This window comes from Bubalus bubalis, chromosome 11 (assembly GCF_019923935.1).
Source record: "Bubalus bubalis isolate 160015118507 breed Murrah chromosome 11, NDDB_SH_1, whole genome shotgun sequence".
Lineage (NCBI taxonomy): Eukaryota > Metazoa > Chordata > Mammalia > Artiodactyla > Bovidae > Bubalus > Bubalus bubalis.
The window spans coordinates 66,310,442-66,332,322 of record NC_059167.1 but is presented as its reverse complement, the minus strand read 5'-3'; the positions used below and the strand labels follow the sequence as shown (position 1 = coordinate 66,332,322).

Here is a 21,881-nt window from a genome sequence, read left to right as displayed (position 1 = left end):
CATAATAAGGGACTGCTGCTGGCCTTTCCTCTCTGGTGGGATAGATCATAGCTGGCTCTGCTTCTGTTTTGAGAACAGGAACCACTTGGACATCTGCTCCTATGTTAGGTCAAATACATTTCCTGTTGATTTGATTAGTTTCCTTCCAAGCAATGCATTTACAAAAGGAAGGGAGATTTTTGCAGGCATGTATTTGCACAGGCAGCCAACCTCCTCCAGTCACACACACACATCCTCTCCCCATCCACCCACAAAGCGTCAGTCACATTTAGGGTTTGCACAAATGCACACCCTCCCTCATACATCATAATGCACACCCTCTCACCCACCTACACACCTCTTTCACAAAATCACACCTGCTCACATATCCTTAAAGAATGTTTCTTTACTGTGTCCAGAGAGACAGAAAGACGGGTAAGAGTGGGTTGTGAGGGCTCAGGAAGGCAAGCACTCTATGCAGGAGCACAAAGTCTGAAGGCCAGGACTCCACTGTCCTCCCTACTCTGCAAGCAGAAATACTAAGACTTGAGAGGGGTTCAGAAGCAGGGGTAGAGGAGGCAGGCATTCCAGTCACCAGGCCCCACAGGGACAGTACACTGCCCCTCAGGCTGGTACCTGAGGTAGGAAGTTTGTCAAGGCTGTGAGAGGATAGAGACTTCCCTAGTGATCCAGTGGTTAAGACTCCATGCTTCTAATGCAGGGGCATGGGTTCAATCCCTGGTAGGGGAACTAAGAGCCCATGTGCTGCCTGGAGTGGCCAAACAAAGAAAAAGAAAGAAATAAAGACTGTGAGTGGAGAATGCAGAGGCGTGTGCTCCAGAAACCCATTTTGCCTGGTGGCCAAGGATGGTCCTTGGACTGGGATTCTCATCAGAGTTCAGGAAATAATGGGGGGCAGGGTTGGGATAGGGGAGAAGAGGAAGTTAAAAGGCCAGGTTTGGGCTCCAAGTTCAACATCCTCTAGGAGCGGTCTTTCCAGTGTCAGCCAGAGTCAACCATGTCCTTTCACTGGAAACTTGAAGTCGCCTCCATAGAGGAGAGTTGGAGGAGAGGACCTTGAGAAATGCTCAACGCGGCCCGAGTGAATCTGGCTTCAGCCCTAGACTATTGCCTGCCCTGATCCGACTCAGCGCGAGCTCCGAAACTGTGGATTCTGGAACGGATCTAGACTTTTCCTTTAGGAAAGAGTCCCAAAGCCGACCCACAGCACCTCAGAAGACTGCCTGAGCTCTCAGTTAAACGGACACTCAGGCCCCCGCCATCCAACTCTGACAGCACTTTCCCTGTGCTGCCGCCTGGGGGCGCCCCCAGCTGGGTCTGAGGCTGCCGCCAGAAATGCTGTTGTTATCATTAGTATAATAAACAAACAAGCATTGATGGGGCCAAGAGGAGGAAGAGGCAGGCCTCTGCTGCTCAGAAGAATCCTTTGAAAGATCTAATGAGGCTTCAGGGAAATGGAAGGTGAGGAAGAGGGGAAAACGAGTGGCTTGTCCCTCTTCCCCACCCAGTACTTCTGGGACTTGCCCTCTGGAGTTCTGGTCCCAGGGATCCCTAAAGGCAAGGGCAAAAGGAAGGGGACATTTGGTAAAATGGATTTGGAACCAGCTCTTTATCAGCCAGACAGGATGTCTGTGGACACAGCTACCCCTTAGATTACTGGTGGTGGGGTAGGCCAAGCTCTGAGGCAATTGTTCATTCATTTAACAAGCATCTGTCTATTTATGGAGTGCCTACTATGTGCAAGGTAATCTACTAATAATAGCTAATGTTTTATTGGATATTGTGAGAATATAGCCAACTTTCACATCACATCTTGAGGGATGGGGGCTAGAAGCAGAGGGAGCAACTGGGAAGAATGACAGTCCCCCAAAGATGTGGGCCATTGGGCTTTAGCCTATGTAGTGTAAGAGTGGCGACAGCGGATAAAACCAGAGGATTACCAAGATCTCAGAACTCAAGACTCAAGGCCCAAGGTCTTGGAGATAAAGGGGTGGAAAGTGAAATATGAATACAGGGAATTTGGGTGAAAAACTCATGAATGAGGCACGAAGGTGTGCTAGTAGGTCCTGTGGGGGGAGAACTGAGTCACCACAATTTCAGGGCCTGATGGTTGGAAGTATCCAGGGGAAATTTTCTGTGCTGAAAGGAGGGTGCTGGGTTCTGTGATCGGAGTCTGGACAAAAGTTGGGGTATGGTAGAGGTTTCTAGGAAGGTTTTGAGGGAAGGATCTAGAGTGCCGGGTTGGAAAAGATGCTGGGTGTATTTAAGGAAAGGAGGGGCGTGGCTGGGGTGCCCATCTAGGGGACCCAGCCAGGTCCTTGGGTTCTGCACTGGGGTATTCTCTGGGACCGCAGGTGCCGGCAGGGGCTGCGGAGGTCTGTGGGTGGAGGTCGGCCGGAGGCCCGGCTGGGTGGCAGCTACTAGGTTGGTGCTCCGAGCGAGCCGCCCGGGGTTCCGCGGGGGGGCGGTACGAGCTCGGGCTGCAGGCGGGCGGGCTAGCCGGGGAGGAGGCGGTGGCTCCAAGAGGAACATGAATCAGCGGCGGCGGCGACGGCGGCGACGGCTGTGGAAGGAGCGCGGTGGCCCAGGAGCGGCCCCGGGGACCCCGCGTGGCTGACAGCCGCCGCGGCGACTCACAGCGGGCGCGGGTCTCGGAGCCCCAGCCCCAGCGCCGCCCCCCGGGCCGGCCCCCGTCCCTCCCTCAGCCCTCCTCCTCCTCCTCTCTCTCCTCCCTCCTCCCTGGTCGCTCGCGGGCCGGGCCCGGCATGGTGCGGCGTCGCCGCCGATGGCGCTGAGGCGGAGCATGGGGCGGTCGGGGCTCCCGCCGCTGCCGCGGCCGCCGCCGCCGCCGCCGCTGCTGCTGCTGGCGGTTCTGGCGGTTCTGCTGCTCCCCGAGCCCGCGGCCGCAGGTAGGGGCTGCCCGGGGGGCGGCGGAGAGCGGGGGGCTGCGGAGGGGCGCGGCGGGGATCGGAGCCCGGCGACTGCAGCGGGGCGAGCCCAGGGCCTTGGGCGGGCCGGAGATTCGAGCGGGGGGCTCCAAGCTGGAAGGCCGAGGCTCGGGGGCTGGGGAAGGGGGCTCAGCGGTGGGTTCGCTCCGGGATCTCGGGTCAGGATCCCCACCCCCCAACTTTCTCGCGTCCGGGCTCTTGTAGCGGGGTTGTAAGGAAAGGAGTGGGGCTCCGAGCTGAGCGGTCAGCGGGGGATGTTAGGGACTGGCTTTTCCCGCCTCGATGTTCTGAGTTGTTTGTTCACCCCTCCCAGTCCTGGGGACCCCAGTCTGCTCGCCCCACACGAGAAGGTCCACCCTGAAGCCACTGGGGCTGGGACTCAGCACCCACAGGACCCCTACATCATGTAGGTACTGGGGCTTTCACAGTGCCCAGTCACAGAAAACACCTGGGCATACTCGAGTGCCTCTGCCTGCTCTGAGCTTCCTGAAACCCAGGCATGTTGGAGATGATGGACTGGGGCAGAGTTGCCGGTGTTTGCTCAGCCTTGTGTTCCCACACAGCCATTGAGGCATTTGCCAGTGGCTAGAGTGCTTCTTGCAGCACCCGGGATCCCTAAGTTCACACTACACACCCCTGGGACTGCCTGTCCGGTATGGGGTGTAAAGCTACCCGTCTTTGCCCTGTGACTGGTCCTGAGAAGGTGAAGGCAGTAGGAAGTGACACCGGGCAGAGCAGCAGCCCACCAAGCAGGTATCTTCTTTTCAGACAGCTTTCCCCGCTGCCATATCAGCATCTCAAAGGAGGAAAAGGAAGGGAAATAGTGACAGGTATTTACGAGCGGAAGAGTGTGTGTATCTTAGGATCAGAGAGCTCAGAAATTTGCCTAGCATCACACAGGAAAGGGCAGGAAGAAGCTGGACTGGGTTTCAGTTATATGGATAGTTCACCTGCCCCTCTCTGCCTCACTGCTTAAAAACACACAGGAGGAGTGTGTGTGTGTGTCTGTGTGTGTTCAGAGGTAGTGTTCGAGAGGGTGGCCCCCTGTTGGTGTGACAGTAGCTCAGGGGTCTTGGGCTCAGGGCCCCTCCCTTCCCTTCTACCTCCTACCTTCCTAGCACCCGCCCCTGCACACGTTCAGGTATTAATAGAGCGGCCAGCTGCCAGGAAGGCTGCCATGTGTTTGATCTGACGTGGTTTTGCAGCCATATGTTCTCCACTTCGGGGGAGCACCCCCTCCTTCCCTTCCTCCTTACATTTGCCAGAGGCGGGGGTGCAGGAGGATGCCAACAGCAGAGCAGGGTCTGGGCTGTCACCTTGGGTGGAGAGCTGGCTGCCTGTTGCCCTGACTGGGGACAGCAGTGATTCCGAGGGCAGTACCTGCCCCAGGCTATGAGGGCACCCCACTGTTGCAGCCTGGCTTGCTTTCCTTTTGGTGGTTGGGCCTGACTTAACATTGCCCAGCAGGGAAGCATGGGGGACCGGTCACTTCCTTACAGCTGGGAGGAACTTGGCAGTGGTAGAAATGGTGCCTGGAGAGCTTGTCGTGTTCCTTCCCGCAGCCCTGGTTAGGCCACCTTCCTTCCCACACTGTCCTGCCTGTGCTGCCTTGGCCACTGGCTAGGAATGAGCCTTCTGACACAGAAACTAGGTGCTAGGAGAGGATGGGGGATATTTCCAGATGCAGGGTGCCTGTCAAGCAGAATGACACATTCTCTTTCCCACCTCTCAGGCCTGAAGCTCATGGGGGCCCCAGTGAAGCTGACGGTGTCTCAGGGACAGCCAGTGAAGCTCAACTGCAGCGTGGAGGGGATGGAAGAGCCTGAGATACAGTGGGTGAAGGATGGGGCTGTGGTCCACAGCATGGATCAGGTGTACATCCCCGTCAGTGAGCAGCACTGGATTGGCTTCCTCAGGTGCAGAACTGGGGGAGGGTGTGGGATGCCAGTCTGGGGGCATGTTGTGTTCTTGCCATGAGATTTGGGAGCTGAGGGCAATGCTGATGCCCAGAGGTCTGTGCTTTTGTTTTGTTTTTTAAATTCGGCCACCTGTGGCTACTTCCAGAAGTGGGGGAAGGCTGAACCCATTGAATCTGCCCAGCAGAGCTGCCCCCCTTGACTCGGGGAGGCCCTGTGTCCTGTTTCCACAGCCTGAAGTCAGTGGAGCGCTCTGATGCGGGCCGGTACTGGTGCCAGGTGGAGGATGGTGACGAAACTGAGACCTCCCAGCCAGTGTGGCTCACGGTAGAAGGTGAGGAGGCAGAGCCACGGGGGCGTGTTGACCTGAGCAGGCGCTGTCTGCTAGGGACCACACCTATGCCCAAGGAAGCTCAGTGGAATCTGGGTGGCCCCACTGCCTTCTGGGACCTGATTGCACCAGACTCCAGGCCCAGCCCCTACATGCAAGACCTGGGGATTTGAGAGCCAAGGGGACGGACGACTAGGACCCATCATCTATGGGGTGCAGTCGAGTTCCAGTTGTCTGACAAACAAGCCTTGAGCACCCATCTGGGGCTAGACCCTTTTCTGCCAAGTGGCCAGGCCAGGAGGGGGAGAACTCTGGGAGGGGAGGAAGGCTCCACAGCTGCAGGAGCTCAGAGCTGTTGAGCCCAGGAAAACAAAGTGACTAAGAAAGTAACAAAGGCCCCTGAATGGAATCTGGGGCTTGCCAGCAGAACTCTGCTAAAGCTCCCGCCCACTCCCCCTCCTTGTTGCCCCTCCCCCAGCTCCCCACCGTCTGCCTCTCCCTGGCTTTGAGAAGGGCTGTTAGAGAAGGGGGAATCTGTCTCTCAAGGCTCACTCCCCACCTGCCTTTTACCCCTAGGTGTGCCATTTTTCACTGTGGAGCCAAAAGACCTGGCAGTGCCGCCCAATGCCCCTTTCCAACTGTTTTGTGAAGCCGTGGGGCCCCCAGAACCTGTTACCATTATCTGGTGGAGAGGAGGCACGCAGGTTGGGGAACCTGCTCCCTCTCCTTCCGTTTTAAATGTCACAGGTGAGCAGCCTCCGGAGGGGCTTTGAGCAGGGGTGGTGAGGCTGGCAGAGTTCAAACCTGCTTCAGTCACTAAGCTTGCTGTTGTGAGTGTCGAGTGCCTGAGGACGTGACCTGTGCCTTTACTAAGCTCATTAGTCAGGTGTGCTAGACTGGCCGGGTGGGCTGATTTGTGGTGAGCCTGCTGTGTGTGCTTAAGGAGACGCTGGAGCCTCTTGCCTTTGTTCACAGCAGGCTAGTTCACAGCAGACTAGGCCTGCACAGCTGGCCCTGGGAGGTGAATGTGTAAGACCAAGGGCACCCATCCCCCCCACCCCTCCCAAGGGAAGGAGCCAGGAACCAGCCCACGCAGAGCTAGGAGGAGTGTCTGGCAGACTTGTCTAGAAGACAAGTCTCAGGCTGCAGAGTTGGGGATAGTCGTGGGGCGGGGAGGAAAAGGGGGAAGGGGGAGCCAGCGCACAGATAAATACACGAGCCTACTCGTCTAATGGCCCTTTCCAGAAAATCTCCAGACCTTTCCCAAACAACTGTATCTGGCCATGCCTCTACACAGTTAAACCAAAGCCACCATGCCTGCACGCCCACATGGACCCCAAGGTCCCCAGGCACACACCTCACGCCCTTGTGAGGCTCACTTATGTGTGAAACAAAGTTATTGTTTCTGGTGGAGGCTTGAACTGGCCGAAAAAGATGGGCATCTGAGCTTGGTCTCATGTACTGCAAATTGGGAGGGATGGACACTGATTTGCCAAGTCCCTTAGGAATTTGAAAAGCGATGAACTGCAGGATTGGTTGGAAGTGAGGGCAGGTCCCGTTCGGGAGGCACTGTGTTGGAGCAGATGACAAGGGAGGTTAGGTTCAGTTCTCTCTAGAAGTGCGTGGTTGGCACCCTCAGGCAGCCGGCTAGATAATAAGCACTCACTGAACTCCTACTCCACACACCACACTGTACTAGGCACCACGGGGGACCTAGGACAAAAGAAAGAGAAGCCATTGGTCCAGCCCCCTAGGAATTAGTATAATTGGGGAGACAAGACTCATGCCATCAGGAGCAGAGAACTACTGAAAAGCAGAGAATTTGCAAATAGAACAATGTTTTGGCACAGAGCAAATACAGAAGGGCTCTCTGGAATGTGCAAAGGAGTGACCAGAAAAGGGAGGCAACTTTGTGCTGTCTGCCAGAGATGTGATGCCAGAGGTGTGGGGGGGGGGGTGTCACATGTCACATTTCTCAAGTGTTTTACTGTGCACTTTACATATGTTACATCAGTTGGTTCTCACAACTCTGCCATTCAGGAGATGAGAAAACAGAGCCCCAGCCTTGGGATTTATATCGCTGTCCCTATGGTCTAACCCTTTCTTTTGGCTGGAGGGTATTAAGCTAATCAGACCCAGAGCCTGGCTGTCCCCCTTCCCCAATCCCAGACTGAGTGGGAGTTGATGCTCAGGGCTGCTAATTAAGGTTTTCTGGCCCCAGGGGTGACCCAGAGCACTGTGTTCTCCTGTGAAGCTCACAACCCAAAAGGCCTGGCCTCTTCTCGCACCGCCACTGTTCATCTTCAAGGTAGGAGGACCCCAGGAAGTGAGGGGTGGTGAGGCAGAGGCCCTCTCTGCAGGCTGTGGGTGAAGTTAGAATTGTTTGGTGTTCCAACTCACCTCGGTCCTGCTGGGATCTGGGGGATGAGGGGTTAATTGGCATAGCTCCATTCCTAGTGGGAGCACCTGAGACCCTGCCACGGCTGCGATGAGAATAGAAACCTGACGTCACAGCAGATTTCCCATCTCAGAGCAGAGTCCTTGGGAGGGAACAGGGGAGGGAGCTAGCAGGAGACGTCAAGGCTCATGCCCAATCTTGCTTCTCCAGCCCCTGTGGAGGGAATAGGGGTGGGGGAAACAGCCTAGCAGGATGGTAGAGGCCCAGAGGGCTGCTGTGCACAGTGGGAGGGGTACAGAGGGAGAGAGCGAGCTGATGTATGCTCAGGAATGGGCTGTGGCTGCAGGGCCAGTTGCCTGTCACTGGTATCTCCCAAGGCCGAGATACTGTGTCTCCCACCCATCCACGGTCTTATCCTATTCCTTGATTAGACAGGGCTCTTGATTCAGGGAGAAGCAACCTATCTCCACAGCCTAGGCCCTCTCCCAGGTATGAGCAGCTATCTGCTGCTGGTTGCTTGGCTTCTGTATTACTGTGGTCCTGGGAGTGCTGAGTGGCCATCATTTTGGTGGGGGAACCCTAGGGAGGGACTCATGGCTCGACTCCCATACTCTCCCTTTCTCTATCCTTCTTGGGCACTGACTCTAAGTCCCCATCTGCAGCACTGCCCGCAGCCCCCTTCAACATCACAGTGACGAAGCTCTCTAGCAGCAATGTTAGCGTGGCCTGGATGCCAGGGGCTGACGGCCGAGCCCTGATCCAATCCTGTACAGTTCAGGTAGGCTGAAAGGGTGGGACAGGCTCTCCTGGCCATCCTCCTTCTGGCTCTCTTGGTGGCACTTTGTTGACAGTGGTATCACATTTACCTAGTCTTGCCCTCGGGGCTTGGACTCCACTATTCAGGTGTCATTCCCTTACCAGGAACAGCCCTGGCCATTGCCCCTTATCATAGGGTGCTCTAGCAAACAAGTGATGGCAGATCAGTTCAACCTGTGCATTCTTCAGGCTAGAAAACGGATCGGTAGATCAGACTGGGGATACCCTGGAAGAGTTTTACTTATGTGGGCAAAACCCCAAAGCTTTGATTTATTTGATGCCTGTACTCTCAAGCTCCACACCCCGACTCAGGCCTCAGAGGACAGGGGCCCAGAAGAGGTCCTGCACATTAGAGAGTGGGAGGGCCAAGAAAGGTGATCTAAAAATGAGGCAATGCCAGCTCGTTCGTTTTTGTCTGTTCACTCCGAAGTTATTTAAAGGGAACCTTTGAAACAGTTCTAGGCAGTTCTCCTGGGCAGCAAAGGCCCAGCAAAGGGTCCCCCTTTAGAGGACCCCACTCTGGCCCTCCTTTGGTGGCATCTCTTGCCCCTGGGCAGGGAATATATAGGGCCAAGGGAATATACCCGTCTAGCTCACCAGGACACCCCCTCCTCTTAAATCTGTCTATTTCTGGGGCTGATATGGGGCTCCTCCCTGCTCCATCCTCTCAAGGATGGATCACACTAGGTACATGCACCCCTAAGCCCCAAGGACAGCCATCTGAGGGGGAATGGGTACGGAGGCCACTGTCCACACCCACACACATGATGTCCCTCATGGTGCAGACCCGTGCCTGGAGGCTGGCTCTTCTTGTGCTGTCTCATTCAGGCTTGGAACTCCAAGGATTCAGAGAATTGTAGAAAAATGCAAACCTGATCTTCAGGGTTGTTTTGTAGCTTTGTTTGTCAGTATATTAAGGTAGAAACTATTTTACTTAATAGCCTGTTAGCTGATTTTTAACATTTAAAATCATATAAAATCATAATGTTTAGTCATATGGTACAATGGATCTCCCCATTTGTACTCTTGCCCTGGGTCCCCAAAGTGTAAGGTGCAGGCCTGGTTCATGGTGTCCCTAAGCTCCTAGGCACTTTGCCCTTGAGAAGCTCTGAGACTCTGGGCTGGCATTTATTTTTATTTTTTATTTTTTTTTAAGTCTTTATTGAATTTGTTACAACATTGCTTCTGCTTTATGTTTTGTTTTTTGGCTGCAAGGCATGTGGGATCTTGGCTCCCTAACCAGGGATTGAACTGCACCCCCTGCATTGGAAGGCAAAGTCTTAACCACTGGACTGCCAGGGAAGTCCCTGGGTTGGCATTTAAACAGTTACTGGGTTGGCTAAAAAGTCTGGGTTCTTCTGCAACAACTTATGGAAATGTAAACAAACTTTTTTGCCAAATGAATACAAAGAGTGGTATCCACTCTAACATAATTATGCATCAAGCACAAAGGGGCATCAATTTTACTGAGTATTTGAGAAAGTGTTTCACAGAGAAAGTGATATTTGCACTGAATCTTGAAGGATGAGTTGGACTTCATTAGGACGAGCAGGTCATTTCCAGCAAAGGGAACAGAATTTGCAAAGACGTAGAGGTGTGGAATGTGCAGTGGGGGAGGGTGGGAAGGGATGGGTTGCTAATGTCTGCTGATAGTTTTTTTTTTTAATTGAAGTATAGTTGATTTACAGTGTTAATTTCTGCAGTACAGAAGAGTGATTCAGTTATAGATATATATGTTCTTTATTTTCTGCTACGATTTATCACAGGACATTGAATATAGTTCCTTGTGCTATACAGTAGGCCCTTGTTGTTTACCCATCCTATGTATACTAATTTGCATCTCCTAATCCCCAACTCCCCATCCTTCCCTCTCCCCCACCCCCTGCCTTGGCAACCACAAGTTGGTTCCTTATGTCTGTGAGTCTGCTTCTGCTTCGTATATATATTCATTTTTGTTGTATTTTACATTCCACGTGTAAGTGACATCATATGGTGTTTGTCTTTCTCTTTCTGACTTGTTTTGCTTAGTATGATAATCTCTAGGTCCATCGATGTTGCTGCAGATGGCATTATTTCATTTTTATGGCTGAGTAATATTCCATTGGGTATATATGTATGAATGTATATATACACATACCACATCTTCTTTACCCATCCATCTGTTGGTGGACATTAGGTTGTTTCCATGTCTTGGTTAGTCCACTGATAGACTTGAAGAGGCATAGGTTAAAGCCCCTAGTCATATCCATACCTATCCTACCTTCCATCTCATCTTACATGCCTAAGAAACCTCCCTCCCTTACATCACTGATTTTCTGCTATTCTGTAGGTGACTCAGGCCCCAGGAGACTGGGAGGTTCTGGCTGTCATGGTCCCTGTACCACCTTTTACCTGCCTGCTTCGGGACCTGACACCCGCCACCAACTACAGCCTCAGGGTTCGCTGTGCCAATGCCTTGGGGCCCTCTCCATATGCTGACTGGGTGCCCTTTCGGACGAAGGGTCTAGGTAAAGGACTTACAGAGCAGAGTACCTGGGCAGGGATGAGCGGGGGCAGGGCAGTGTCAGCTCCAGTTCTGAATGGAGTTGATTGAAAGAGGGTTACCTGAGAGGGGGGATCATACCTCAGTCAGCCAGCACTTCACTGAGTACCTGCTGCTTACCTGTGAACTGGATAAATCCAGCCCCCATCCAGCAGCTCTAGTTCTAGTGGGTGGAGCAGATAAGCAGAAAAGATTGGATAGTACGGTGGTAAAGAGTGCCCTAGGGGGAGTCAGGAATACCTGGTACAGAGATCTGAGGTCTAAATGAGAAGGAAGGACCCATATTTGGGGGGAAATCCCTGCAGAGAGGGCGCAGTGACACTATAGCACAAACATGCATGGAGTTCCTAGCAATTGCAAGGAGGCTGCAGGGCTGTGAGGAGAGGAGAGTGAAGGATGCCACTGAGGAGCAACCAAGGGGATGAAGAGCAATACCCTGCCTCTCTGGGATGGTCCGGGCCTTGCCATTGCTCGCCCTTACTCCCCAGGACAGCAGGTGACAGCAGTCAGCAATGGCAGACAAGCTGTTCCCCCACCTATTGCTCTTGGAGCAGTTTAGTTCTATGGAGCCAGTTCCGAAGGCCCACATGGGCTAGTGATGGTGTGCAGGCAGGGCAGGACTCTTAGCAAGCTTCTCTCTTTGGGAACAGCCCCAGCCAGCGCTCCTAAGAACCTCCATGCCATCCGCACAGACTCTGGCCTCATCCTGGAGTGGGAAGAAGTGATCCCTGAGGGCCCTTCAGAAGGCCCCCTGGGACCCTATAAAATGTCCTGGGCTCAAGACAACGGTACCCAGGTAAGGGAAACTTCCACTCTCCAAGTGCACTAGAGTCAGCCATCAGGGCTCCGAGGCCCTTCAAGATTCAGGTTAGTGGTCCTTGGTGAGGCCGGGGGCCGTGGTGGGCCTTCCACCACTCCTGGGAGTCTACGCCGTCCTGCAGTCCTCTGCAGGCTGCATTGTTCATTGGAGTCCATCTCCTGTTAAGACTGCTTCCAGTGTCCACTTTGAAAGTCAAGCAGGAAGTACATTCCTGCACAAACCAGGGGAGGACACAGATAAGGCCTTCTTATCCTCTTCCACCCCTCAGTTCCCTCCCATCCCCCACCCCTGCTTTCTCAGACTGAGCCTTGTTTGTGTTCAGGAGAGGCCTCTGCAGCCTGCAGCAGGAATGTGATGACTCCCAGCAGGTTTCGTCCCTGCATCCCCTGAACCCACAGTGTTCCTAGCCACCCATGTTCCTAGTGAGATCTTTTTCTGCCTTCAGGCCCCACCCCGCTGGAGCCTTTTTCCTCAGGCTCAGTGTGGGATGGGGGCTTTTCCTGGCTGCAGGGTGAGCTGACAGTGGAGGGGACCAGGGCCAACCTGACGGGCTGGGATCCCCAGAAGGACCTGACTGTGCGTGTGTGTGTCGCCAATGCAGTTGGCTGTGGGCCCTGGAGTCAGCCACTGGTGGTCTCTTCTCATGACCACGCAGGTAAGGCCTATATGGGGAAGGGGCCACGGGATTGAGGCTTTCCAGGGCAACCTGGACTGATGGGAGGAGATTGGCAGCACCTCCCCTCCTACGAGGCCCGAAGACTCAAGAGTCAAGCACTTGAGGCCAGGGTTGTATCTCATCCTCCATCCCCATGCCATGTAAGCTAGCACAGAAATGCCTGGTCACACTGTAGGTCCCAACAGCCAGGGCCTGTGGCTGACAGAGTAGGAACTCTTGGGTCTCCCTTTGGAGCCTCTTTCCACTCTGCTCCCTTACTGACTGAGAGGAGCCGTTGGATCAGGCTCAGTGACCCTCATTTACAGATTCTAAAGGGCCTGCGTGGTGTCAGCCCAGCTCGTGCTACTGCCCCTGTCTCCCACAGGCCAGCAGGGTGCTCCCCACAGCCGCACATCCTGGGTGCCTGTGGTCCTGGGTGTGCTGACAGCCCTGGTGACGGCTGCTGCCCTGGCCCTCATCCTGCTTCGAAAGAGGAGGAAGGAGACACGGTTTGGGTAAGGGCTGGGGACATGGAGAGAGAAGCAGGCGCTGACTGAAGACTGTGGAGCTGACTCCAAGTCCTGGGTCTCCTTTTAGGCAAGCCTTTGACAGTGTCATGGCCCGGGGGGAGCCAGCTGTTCACTTCCGGGCAGCACGGTCCTTCAATCGGGAAAGGCCTGAGCGCATCGAGGCCACACGTGAGTGAGTGGTGGGGAGTCCTACGAGGAAGGGATGGGCTGTCTTGAACCTGCACCTGCCTTTCTCTTACTGATTTGACCAATAGGTTTGAACCTTGCTGAGTCCTAGGCACACCATGGAAAAGACACGTAGACCTATCCTGAGGTCTCCGGCCCAGCTGTGGGGGAGCTAAATAAAGCTCACCTCTGCTTTGAGGGTGGCGTCTGGGGTGGAGGAGGCAGACTGAGTTTTGGATCAGGACCAGAGAGGTCTCTCCCTTTCTTATGGCCTCCTCCCCGCAGTGGACAGCTTGGGCATCAGCGACGAGCTGAAGGACAAGCTGGAAGACGTGCTGATCCCGGAGCAGCAGTTCACCCTGGGCCGGATGTTAGGCAAAGGTGTGTGGGGCTGAGCAGGGACTGGCCTGAGCTGCCAGGGCTGGGTGTGTCTGCTTGCTTCCATGTCACTCTGGGGCTGTGGATGTAGGTCAGCTCCTATGAACAGGATATGCTCATAAACTCCTGGCTGCTGGACATTTAGGAGAATGGAGGCTGGGGTCGAGAAAGGCTGAGGTGTCATCACTCCTAGCTTACTTTGTTTTGCTGTGAATGAGGGAACCTCCTTCAGTGGCCCCAGAAAGTGATACTGTGTCCCTATGAAGGGTCACTGGGGTGGTGGGGGGTGGGCAGGAGGCCAAGGGGACTCACCATTGTTTGGATTGGTTCCTAGGAGAGTTTGGTTCAGTGCGGGAGGCCCAATTGAAGCAGGAGGACGGCTCCTTTGTGAAAGTGGCTGTAAAGATGCTGAAAGGTGAGTGGAGAATATCACTATCGTGGAAAGAGGGTGTCACCTGGGAGGTAAAAGGGGGCTGATTCTGAAGCAGGCTCTGCTGGGCCCCTAGACTTTCCAAGATGTGTTAGTCAGCAGTAACTGCGATGCTTTCTCTGTCACGTGAATAATTCATAGGCATAAACCCACACTCCTTGGTGCCCTAGCCTCTGTCCTCTGCCTCAGCAGTGACTATCCTCTTTTCACTCGGGGTGACTAAAGCTGTGGTTGCTTGAGTGGTTTGGCTGTCCAAACCAAAGAGAAGGCATAAGCGAGTAGAGATGTTGGACAGACCAGCCTGTGGGGTTTCCTCCTGCTCATGACCAGACTGTTTCCCCGCGCCCACGGTGGTCACGTCTCCCTCCTTCCCTCCCTCCTTTTCTCCCAGCTGACATCATTGCCTCTAGCGACATTGAAGAGTTCCTCAGGGAAGCGGCTTGCATGAAGGAGTTTGACCACCCACATGTGGCCAAGCTTGTTGGTGAGTCCCTTCTTGGGGGAGGTAAATGTAAAATAAGGCTAAAACTGTGCTCCCCCAAGATGCTAGGGCAGCCTGTGGGGAGAAGCTCAGACTTGCCTGGTGAGTAAGCAGACACCAAAATAGCAAGGAGGGGCGTGGCTGAAATCTGATCAGGCTCCAGGTAAGGGGCTCAGTTTGTAGACTCTGTAGGTGAAGACTGCTTGTGTAAACAGAGGAGGAGACAGAGAAGATGCTCCAGAGATTCAGGGGCAGCCAGAATGACTCCTGGGGAGTCACCAGGCCAGTGTGGAACTTATGGGGAAAGAGGTAGCAGAGCCAGGGCTAGAGGTAGGACCAGCAGGTGGGGACCCAGGCCGATGCTTGGACTGTCCCTTGACCTTTATGTGCCCCGCTGACTCTCCCTCGTCCCCAGGGGTGAGCCTCCGGAGCAGGGCCAAAGGCCGTCTCCCCATCCCCATGGTTATCCTGCCTTTCATGAAGCATGGGGACCTGCACGCCTTCCTGCTCTCCTCCCGGATTGGCGAGAACCCCTTTGTGAGTGCCTGGGGTGGGAGTGGCCAGGAGTTGGAAAAGCACAGAAACCCTGGGAGAGAGGTTGGCTTGGTGGGCAGGGCCATTTGAGTAGGCTGGGAGAAAGAAGGTGGGCTCTAAGTCTGACCTTTATTACTAACAGGCTTCCTTCTCCCTCACAAGTCCCCACTGGGAATTGAGGCTTAGCCAGGCCCCTTCCTGGGAGAGGAGCCCCGTGGGGCCCCAGATTGAGACAGTCTTGACTTTTGGGTGCTCTCCCTCAGGTTTGCCAAAGCTTCCTTGCTCTGGGAAGCCCCTCCACCCGCTTCCTTTCAGCCATTCTGAGGACAGTTGTTAGGTTTCCTGGTCAGGGAATCCCGTTCCTCCTGCCCTGGCTAGGTCTGTCCTGAGCTTGCTGTCCTGTCTGCCCACCAGAACCTGCCACTGCAGACCCTGGTCCGGTTCATGGTGGACATTGCCTGTGGCATGGAGTATCTGAGCTCCCGGAACTTTATCCACCGAGACCTGGCTGCTCGGAACTGCATGTATGTGAATTCTGTGAGGGTTCGGGTGGGAGGCAGGAAGCAGTACCAGGAAGAACTAGCCCCCGCCTGGGACAGTATCTGCTCTGTGAGGAGATGGCCTGGGGACAGAGACACCCTGGATTTAGTAAGGCTGCAGCCTGGTGGAAGGCTGACCCCATCCTCCAACCCCTCCCAGGCTGGCAGAAGACATGACGGTGTGCGTGGCTGACTTCGGACTCTCCCGGAAGATCTATAGTGGGGACTACTACCGTCAGGGCTGTGCCTCCAAACTTCCTGTCAAGTGGCTGGCACTGGAGAGCCTGGCTGACAACCTGTACACTGTGCACAGTGACGTGGTGAGCAGGTGGCGGAGGCAGTACTGTGGTTAGCGTGTGGGTGGACCTGGAGCCTCTCCGAGGGCCCAGCCCACCCGGCCCCCAGCCTGAGGCTCCTGAGCCCCAAGGTGTGCTTGCTTGGAGACTGCCTGGCCTAGGAGGCCTAGTGACCCCTTCCCCCAACCCCGTTCTGTCCCAGTGGGCCTTCGGGGTGACCATGTGGGAGATCGTGACCCGTGGGCAGACGCCTTACGCTGGCATCGAGAACGCGGAGATTTACAACTACCTCATTGGCGGTAACCGCCTGAAACAGCCTCCGGAGTGTATGGAGGACGTGTGAGTACCCCAGGGAGGGCGTTCTGGGAGGGGACAGGTGTTTGGGGTTTCGGCTGCTGGCTACCACCACACCTGGCTGGGGCTGCGATCCTCAGCTGAACTTTTGTGGAAATATCCTTGTCGTTAGAGGCGAGTCTGACTTCTACCCTGAACTTTCTTTTTCGTCTACGACTCCTGTTTTCTTTCTCTCCTCCTTTATTATCCTATAGTTCTTCCTCCAGCCTTTACTGATTGCTCATTTTCTCCAGATTCCGGGGAGAACCAGGACTCCCCCCCAGGGGCAGAAGGTCCAGGGTTGGGCAACAGTGCGTGCAGGTTCCCCTGTTAGCGTTCTCCACCCGGACTCCTCCTCCAAAGCTGAGCGCTCCCTCCCCCTCTGGGAGTGCTCCCTGGGGGCTGGGAAAAACTGCTGCTCCATCGCATTCCTTGCTTGACAGGGAGGGGGCGCTGGGGGCGGGAGGCTGGGCTCCTTTCTTATCTGGGCCTCTGCTCTGGGGGAGTGGAGAGACCTAAGATAACAGACTGCAATCCCGGGGAGAAGGGCACTGTCTTCCCTGCTTTCTGGAAGCCTGGAGCCCTTGGGAGTGGGGCGGGATGGTGATACACTTGCTACTCGGGGAAGAGTCATGAACCCCTTGTGACTAGAACACAGTATCGCTAACATCAACTGGCTACTTCACAGGCATTCTTTCAGGTAATCCTCCTCTAACCCTATGAGGAAAAGACTATTATTATCCCCATTTTGTAGATGAGGAATTAGGATTAAAGAGGTTAGGTAACACGACCCATGTCACACAGCTATTAAGTGAATAAGTTGAGACTTGAACCTAGATCTATGTGATTTCAGAATGTGCTTATTAAACATGACCCCCACTATGACTTGTCTATTCTAGTATTATTCTCTCATGCCATGCAAGCCAGAGATTCCCTGGGCCCCCAGAGGACCTTTGCACCTAGTACTAGGGGATGGGAGGCTACAAACCTATTTCCTGCTCTGGGGTTGGACCTCCAGAGGTCCAAGAATGGAGACAGGCAGAGGAAGACTCAGCCTGAGTGGTGGGATCCTCTTTCCTCTAGGGTAGGGGCTTTGAAGGACCCTGAGGCTGGACTGTGGGAGAGAGGGAAATCTGAGTGTACAAACCAGGGCTTCCCCCTCAGCAGAGCTCAGGGGAGTCAGAAAACTCTGGTCTCCCAGTGGCTGCAGCCTGCTTGGGCCTCTGAAGCCACAGAGGCTCTGCTGGGCAGTGGGGACCAGGCCCTGGCTTAGTGTCATTCAGGACTGAAGTTAGTGTTGTTAGTAGGGGATGGGCAGGCACTGGCCTCCCACCAGGCAGCCCGTGGACAGGCGCCAGTTGGCTCCTGGCACGGCCTTGACAGTATAGCCCAGCCCAGCCACATAGCCATGGCCTGGACCATTCCCACGACCTATTCAGTGTCTGGCATGATTTTCCCCCCATCATTGGAGGCCCCTGTCAGGAGGCCTGGTATGTGGGGAGTGTTTGGGGCTTTTATTGTGGGCACAGGCAAGAAAGTCAGGCATTTGCTCTCACTAGATCTCGTCTCAGCCCCTTCCTGTTAGATTTTTTTTTCCCTTCAGCATGAGGCATTCCCTGGGAATAGGAATAAGACCTCAGGGAATCTATAAAGCTCCTAAAGTTGTACATAAAAAATGTTGCTGCCAGGGAAGGGGCTGGAAGCTTTTCTGATTCTCAAAGGTATCCATGAATAATGAGGATTTAAGACCTCCTGAATGGATGAGGATTTAGGACAAAGGGTGAATGCTCAAATCTCATTCCCCTCCAAGTAACCCTGACTCCTGGGTGTGTTTCACAGGACAGAAACACTCCTACCACCCCCTCCCAAAACAGCAGAAGAGGGACTCCAGACCCTACCCACCTGGTTTCGTCACTTTCTACCTGTGTGACCTTAGTCAATGTTCTTAACCTCTCTGTGCCTTTTTTTGAACATTGGTAGGGTAGGAATCACTTATTTCATAATATTGTGAGAATTAGTAATAAATATAAAATACTTAGTGCCAGATACACAGTAAACCCATAGTGCCAGTAAACAGTGCCAGACACACAGTGTTTGATTTATATATATTTGACCTTGCCATGTGGCTTGCAGGATCTCAGTTCCTTGACCAGGGATTGAATCTGGGCCACAGCAGTGAAAGCCAGAATCCTAACCATATGGCCACCAGGGAACTTCCACAATCACATCTTTTTAAATTGTGGTTTCATATAATAAAGGGGCCTCTGCTTTTGAGAGGAAGACCCTTCTTCCCCTTTCTCTGGCTCCTCACTCCCTCCCCTCACCCTTTTCTCTGTCCCAGGTATGAGCTCATGTACCAATGCTGGAGTGCCGACCCCAAGCAGCGCCCAAGCTTCACGTGTCTGCGAATGGAGTTGGAGACAGTCCTGGGCCGCCTGTCTGTACTGTCCGCCAGCCAGGACCCCTTGTACATCAACCTTGAGGGGGCCCAGGAGCCTACTGAGGGAGGCGACCTGGAGCTGCCTGGCGGGGACCAGGCCAGCAGCGGGGCGGGGGATGGCAGTGGCCTGGGGGCCGTGGGGGGCACCCCCAGTGACTATCGGTACATCCTCAGCCCTGGGGAGCTGACTGAGCGGCCTGGGCAGGGGGAGCAGCAGCCAGAGAGCCCCGTCAGTGAGTCTCAGAGGCTGCTGCTGCTGCAGCAAGGGCTACTGCCCCACAGTAGCTGTTAGCCCACAAGCCGAGGGCATCCGGGGCCACGTGGCTGGCTCTGCCGGCCGCTGTGCTGGCTGACTAAGCCCCGTCTGACCCCAGCCCAGGCAGCAAGGCGTGGAGGCTCCTGTGGTAGCCCTCCTGAGCTGTGCTGGAAGCCTGGACTGACCAATCACCCAATCCCAGTTCTTCCTGCAAAACTCTGTGGCCAGCCTGGCATCAGTTCAGGCCTCTGCTGGGTGGAGGTGGGCCAGGCCTGGTTGTCTAAACGCAGGCAGCTGGCAGAGGGGGGTGGTTATGTTTCCATGGTTACCATGGGTGTGGAGAGAAGTTGGGGCCCCTACTCTCCCAGCCGAGCAGCCCTGTGGCTTCAGTGCATGCATTGAGGCGTCTCTGGCCTGGGGGCCCATCTGTGTCTGTGCTTGGGGTTTAAATACCCAGGTTTGCCCCTCCTCACAAAGAGATGCCCTTGTATTATTCCCCTTTAGGTGAGAATTGGTAAGGGATTGGTACAGTCGGGTCCCAAGCCCCTGTAGCGTGAGGTAGTGGGACACTCAGGTCTGAATCGTTGTCACCTTCCCAGTTACCCATCCTGTCTAGGTCAGGAGTAAAGAGCAGCTGAGCAGGTCACGGCCAGGAATGCTGAATGACACGGGCCATCCTTTGCCCAGCTTTTAAAGGCAGTGCACTGAGGACCTGGGCAAGAGGAAGGGGTGCTGTGCCCAGGAATGAATGAGGCCAGAGAGGAGTCCAGGAGCCCCTCTTCACGCCCTCCTGTCTGAGCATGCTACCATATCCCAACATATCCCAAGACTAACAAAGGCAGCTGTGTTTCAGCCCAGTCCTTCCATGCAGCATCCCTTAGTTCCAACTTTGCCTCTAACTGGAGACCCTCTTCTGTTCCATGTCTCCAGAGATGGAGAGAAAATAGGCCTGGTGACTGGTGTGGCTGAAGGGGAGTAACTGGAGCCTAGACCCCAGCCCTGAGTAGGGGAGCCTCTGGGAGTGCATGGGGCAGGCCCTTGCTGTTAGGGACTTTTCCAAGCCGTTAGATGCTGTTTAAAAACAGAAATAAATTGAAGACTAAAGACTCAAGGCTTTGTCTCTTAAATGTTTACTTTTCTTTCCAGATCACAAAAATGAAGCATCCCTGCAGAGAGAAAAGTCTGGAAAGACATATGCTAAAATATTAACAGCTGTTATCTTTACATGATGTCATTAAGGGGACTTTTCTTTTTCCTTTATGTTTCCCAAGTTTTCTGCATTGAGCACAAAATGCTTTTGTAATTACAGACAGTCCCAAAGAATCTTATAGTAAAGATAATACATAGTTAGAGATAATTAGGAAAATGCAGAAAGTCATTTTAAAAATGCCAAATACCTATAATCCTACCACCATTGACCTTTTGAAAATGCAAATGTTTTGAAAAAGTGCTTTATCTTGGAAGAGAGACAAAGAGACTATTTGGCTGCCTCCTAACCCTCTATCAAACTCTGTTGGGTGTGGAGACAGCGCTCACCTTCACAATGTCGCCTGGACCCAGGAAGCGTGAAAAGTGGGCAAAGAGAATGGTGAGCCTCTTGGGGATTAGAAATAAGAGCATGAAGTTTGCTTTCAAGTATTTCCACCTGAAAACTGCAGAAGCTTTTAGAGCAAGCTAATGGGAATGAGCCACAAGAGGCGTGAGAAATGGCCGCTCTCTTTGTTGAGGGGTGTGGGAAGACTGGGAGGGACGCAGGTATTGCACGGCTGGCTGAGGGCAGTGGAATGGGGCGGATACTTTTTGAAAGCAAATATCCTGAAAAACCTGTTACTGGAACTCCAGATTCTCGTTCTCACGTGGATCATGAGACTCGAAGTAACTTTCAGGCTTTCAGAATCTTTCCTGCTTGTGATTAGCTTTAACTGCAGGTAATGAGTTGGAGAAGGAAATGACAACCCACTCCAGTATTCTTGCCTAAAGAACCTGTGGTCAGCGGAGCCTGGTGGGCTGCCGTTTATGGGGTCCCACAGAGTCGGAAACGACTGAAGCAAATTAGCAGCAGCAGCAGATAATGATTATCTGTGAGGTAGTGTTTGGGAATTACTGACTGGGAGACCTTTCAGTTCAGTTCAGTCGCTCAGTTGTGTCTGACTCTATGATGCCATGGCCTTTACATCTTGGGAGATCTTTACATCTAAATAATCATCTACTATTAATGGACTCCTGTTATGTGTCAGGTATAGTGCCTGGTGCTTCATGTATATTATCTCACTTAATACAGGGAATATGCCTATAAAATGGGACTATAATTATCTTTTGAAAGGACAGAAATGCAGAATAAGTAACTTGTTTAAGGTTATGTAACTAACGAATGGTTGATCCAGACTTTAAGCCTACTATGTCAGAGAGCAGAGCCTGTGCAATTCTCCTACCACACCAGAGAGTGTCTAGAAGTTGCATTGCAATCATGTCATCTTTTGGGTGACTGCTTGTCAATAGTAGGTACCTTTAAAAATGCACAGGACAGGGGACTTCTGGTGGTCCAGTGGTTAAGACTCCGTACTTCCTCTGCAGGGGGCATAGGTTTGACCTCTGGTCCAGGAACTAAGATCCCACATGCCACATGGCAAGGCCAAATACATAATACATACATTTTTAAAAAATACATAGGAGTTCCAGTAAGTGTGTGTGTGACAAAGTAATCTATCTAAATTGAAATTATCAGTAATTAAAATCAGTGTAAGTAACTTTTTCAGCTCAGTCTCTTTTCCCCAAGCACCTTGGACCTTGGCCCCCCTGCAACAGTCATGGGGTTTGAGGTAGGTGATAATAGTGGAATTTTTTTTTATTATTATTAAGGTTTTTGTCTGCACCACATGGCATGCAGAACCTTAGGTCCCCTACAAGAGATCAAACCCAAGGCCCCTGCACTGGAACCACTTGACCACCAGATGAGTCCCAATAGTGGAATTTTTAAAAGCCTTTTTATTGAAGTGTGACACATATAAAAAGTATATACCGATCAGAAGTGTATAGTCATACGGAATTTTCACAAACAGATCCAAATAACCAG

General features: G+C 53.4%; 1 protein-coding gene across 1 annotated transcript; it reads left to right on the top strand.

The window, feature by feature from the left end:
* The first annotated feature begins 2,529 nt into the window (after nucleotides 1-2,529).
* On the top strand, nucleotides 2,530-19,919 carry TYRO3 (TYRO3 protein tyrosine kinase). The gene is made up of 19 exons (XM_025295879.3): nucleotides 2,530-2,909; nucleotides 4,681-4,864; nucleotides 5,098-5,198; nucleotides 5,772-5,942; nucleotides 7,417-7,503; nucleotides 8,256-8,371; nucleotides 10,739-10,916; nucleotides 11,602-11,747; nucleotides 12,282-12,426; nucleotides 12,812-12,941; nucleotides 13,024-13,124; nucleotides 13,407-13,502; nucleotides 13,834-13,914; nucleotides 14,321-14,413; nucleotides 14,826-14,947; nucleotides 15,359-15,468; nucleotides 15,644-15,803; nucleotides 15,982-16,118; nucleotides 18,454-19,919. Exons 1-19 carry the CDS (start codon nucleotides 2,786-2,788, stop codon nucleotides 18,842-18,844), a joined length of 2,673 nt encoding a protein of 890 aa, XP_025151664.2. The 5' UTR covers nucleotides 2,530-2,785; the 3' UTR covers nucleotides 18,845-19,919.
* The last annotated feature ends 1,962 nt before the right edge of the window (nucleotides 19,920-21,881 follow it).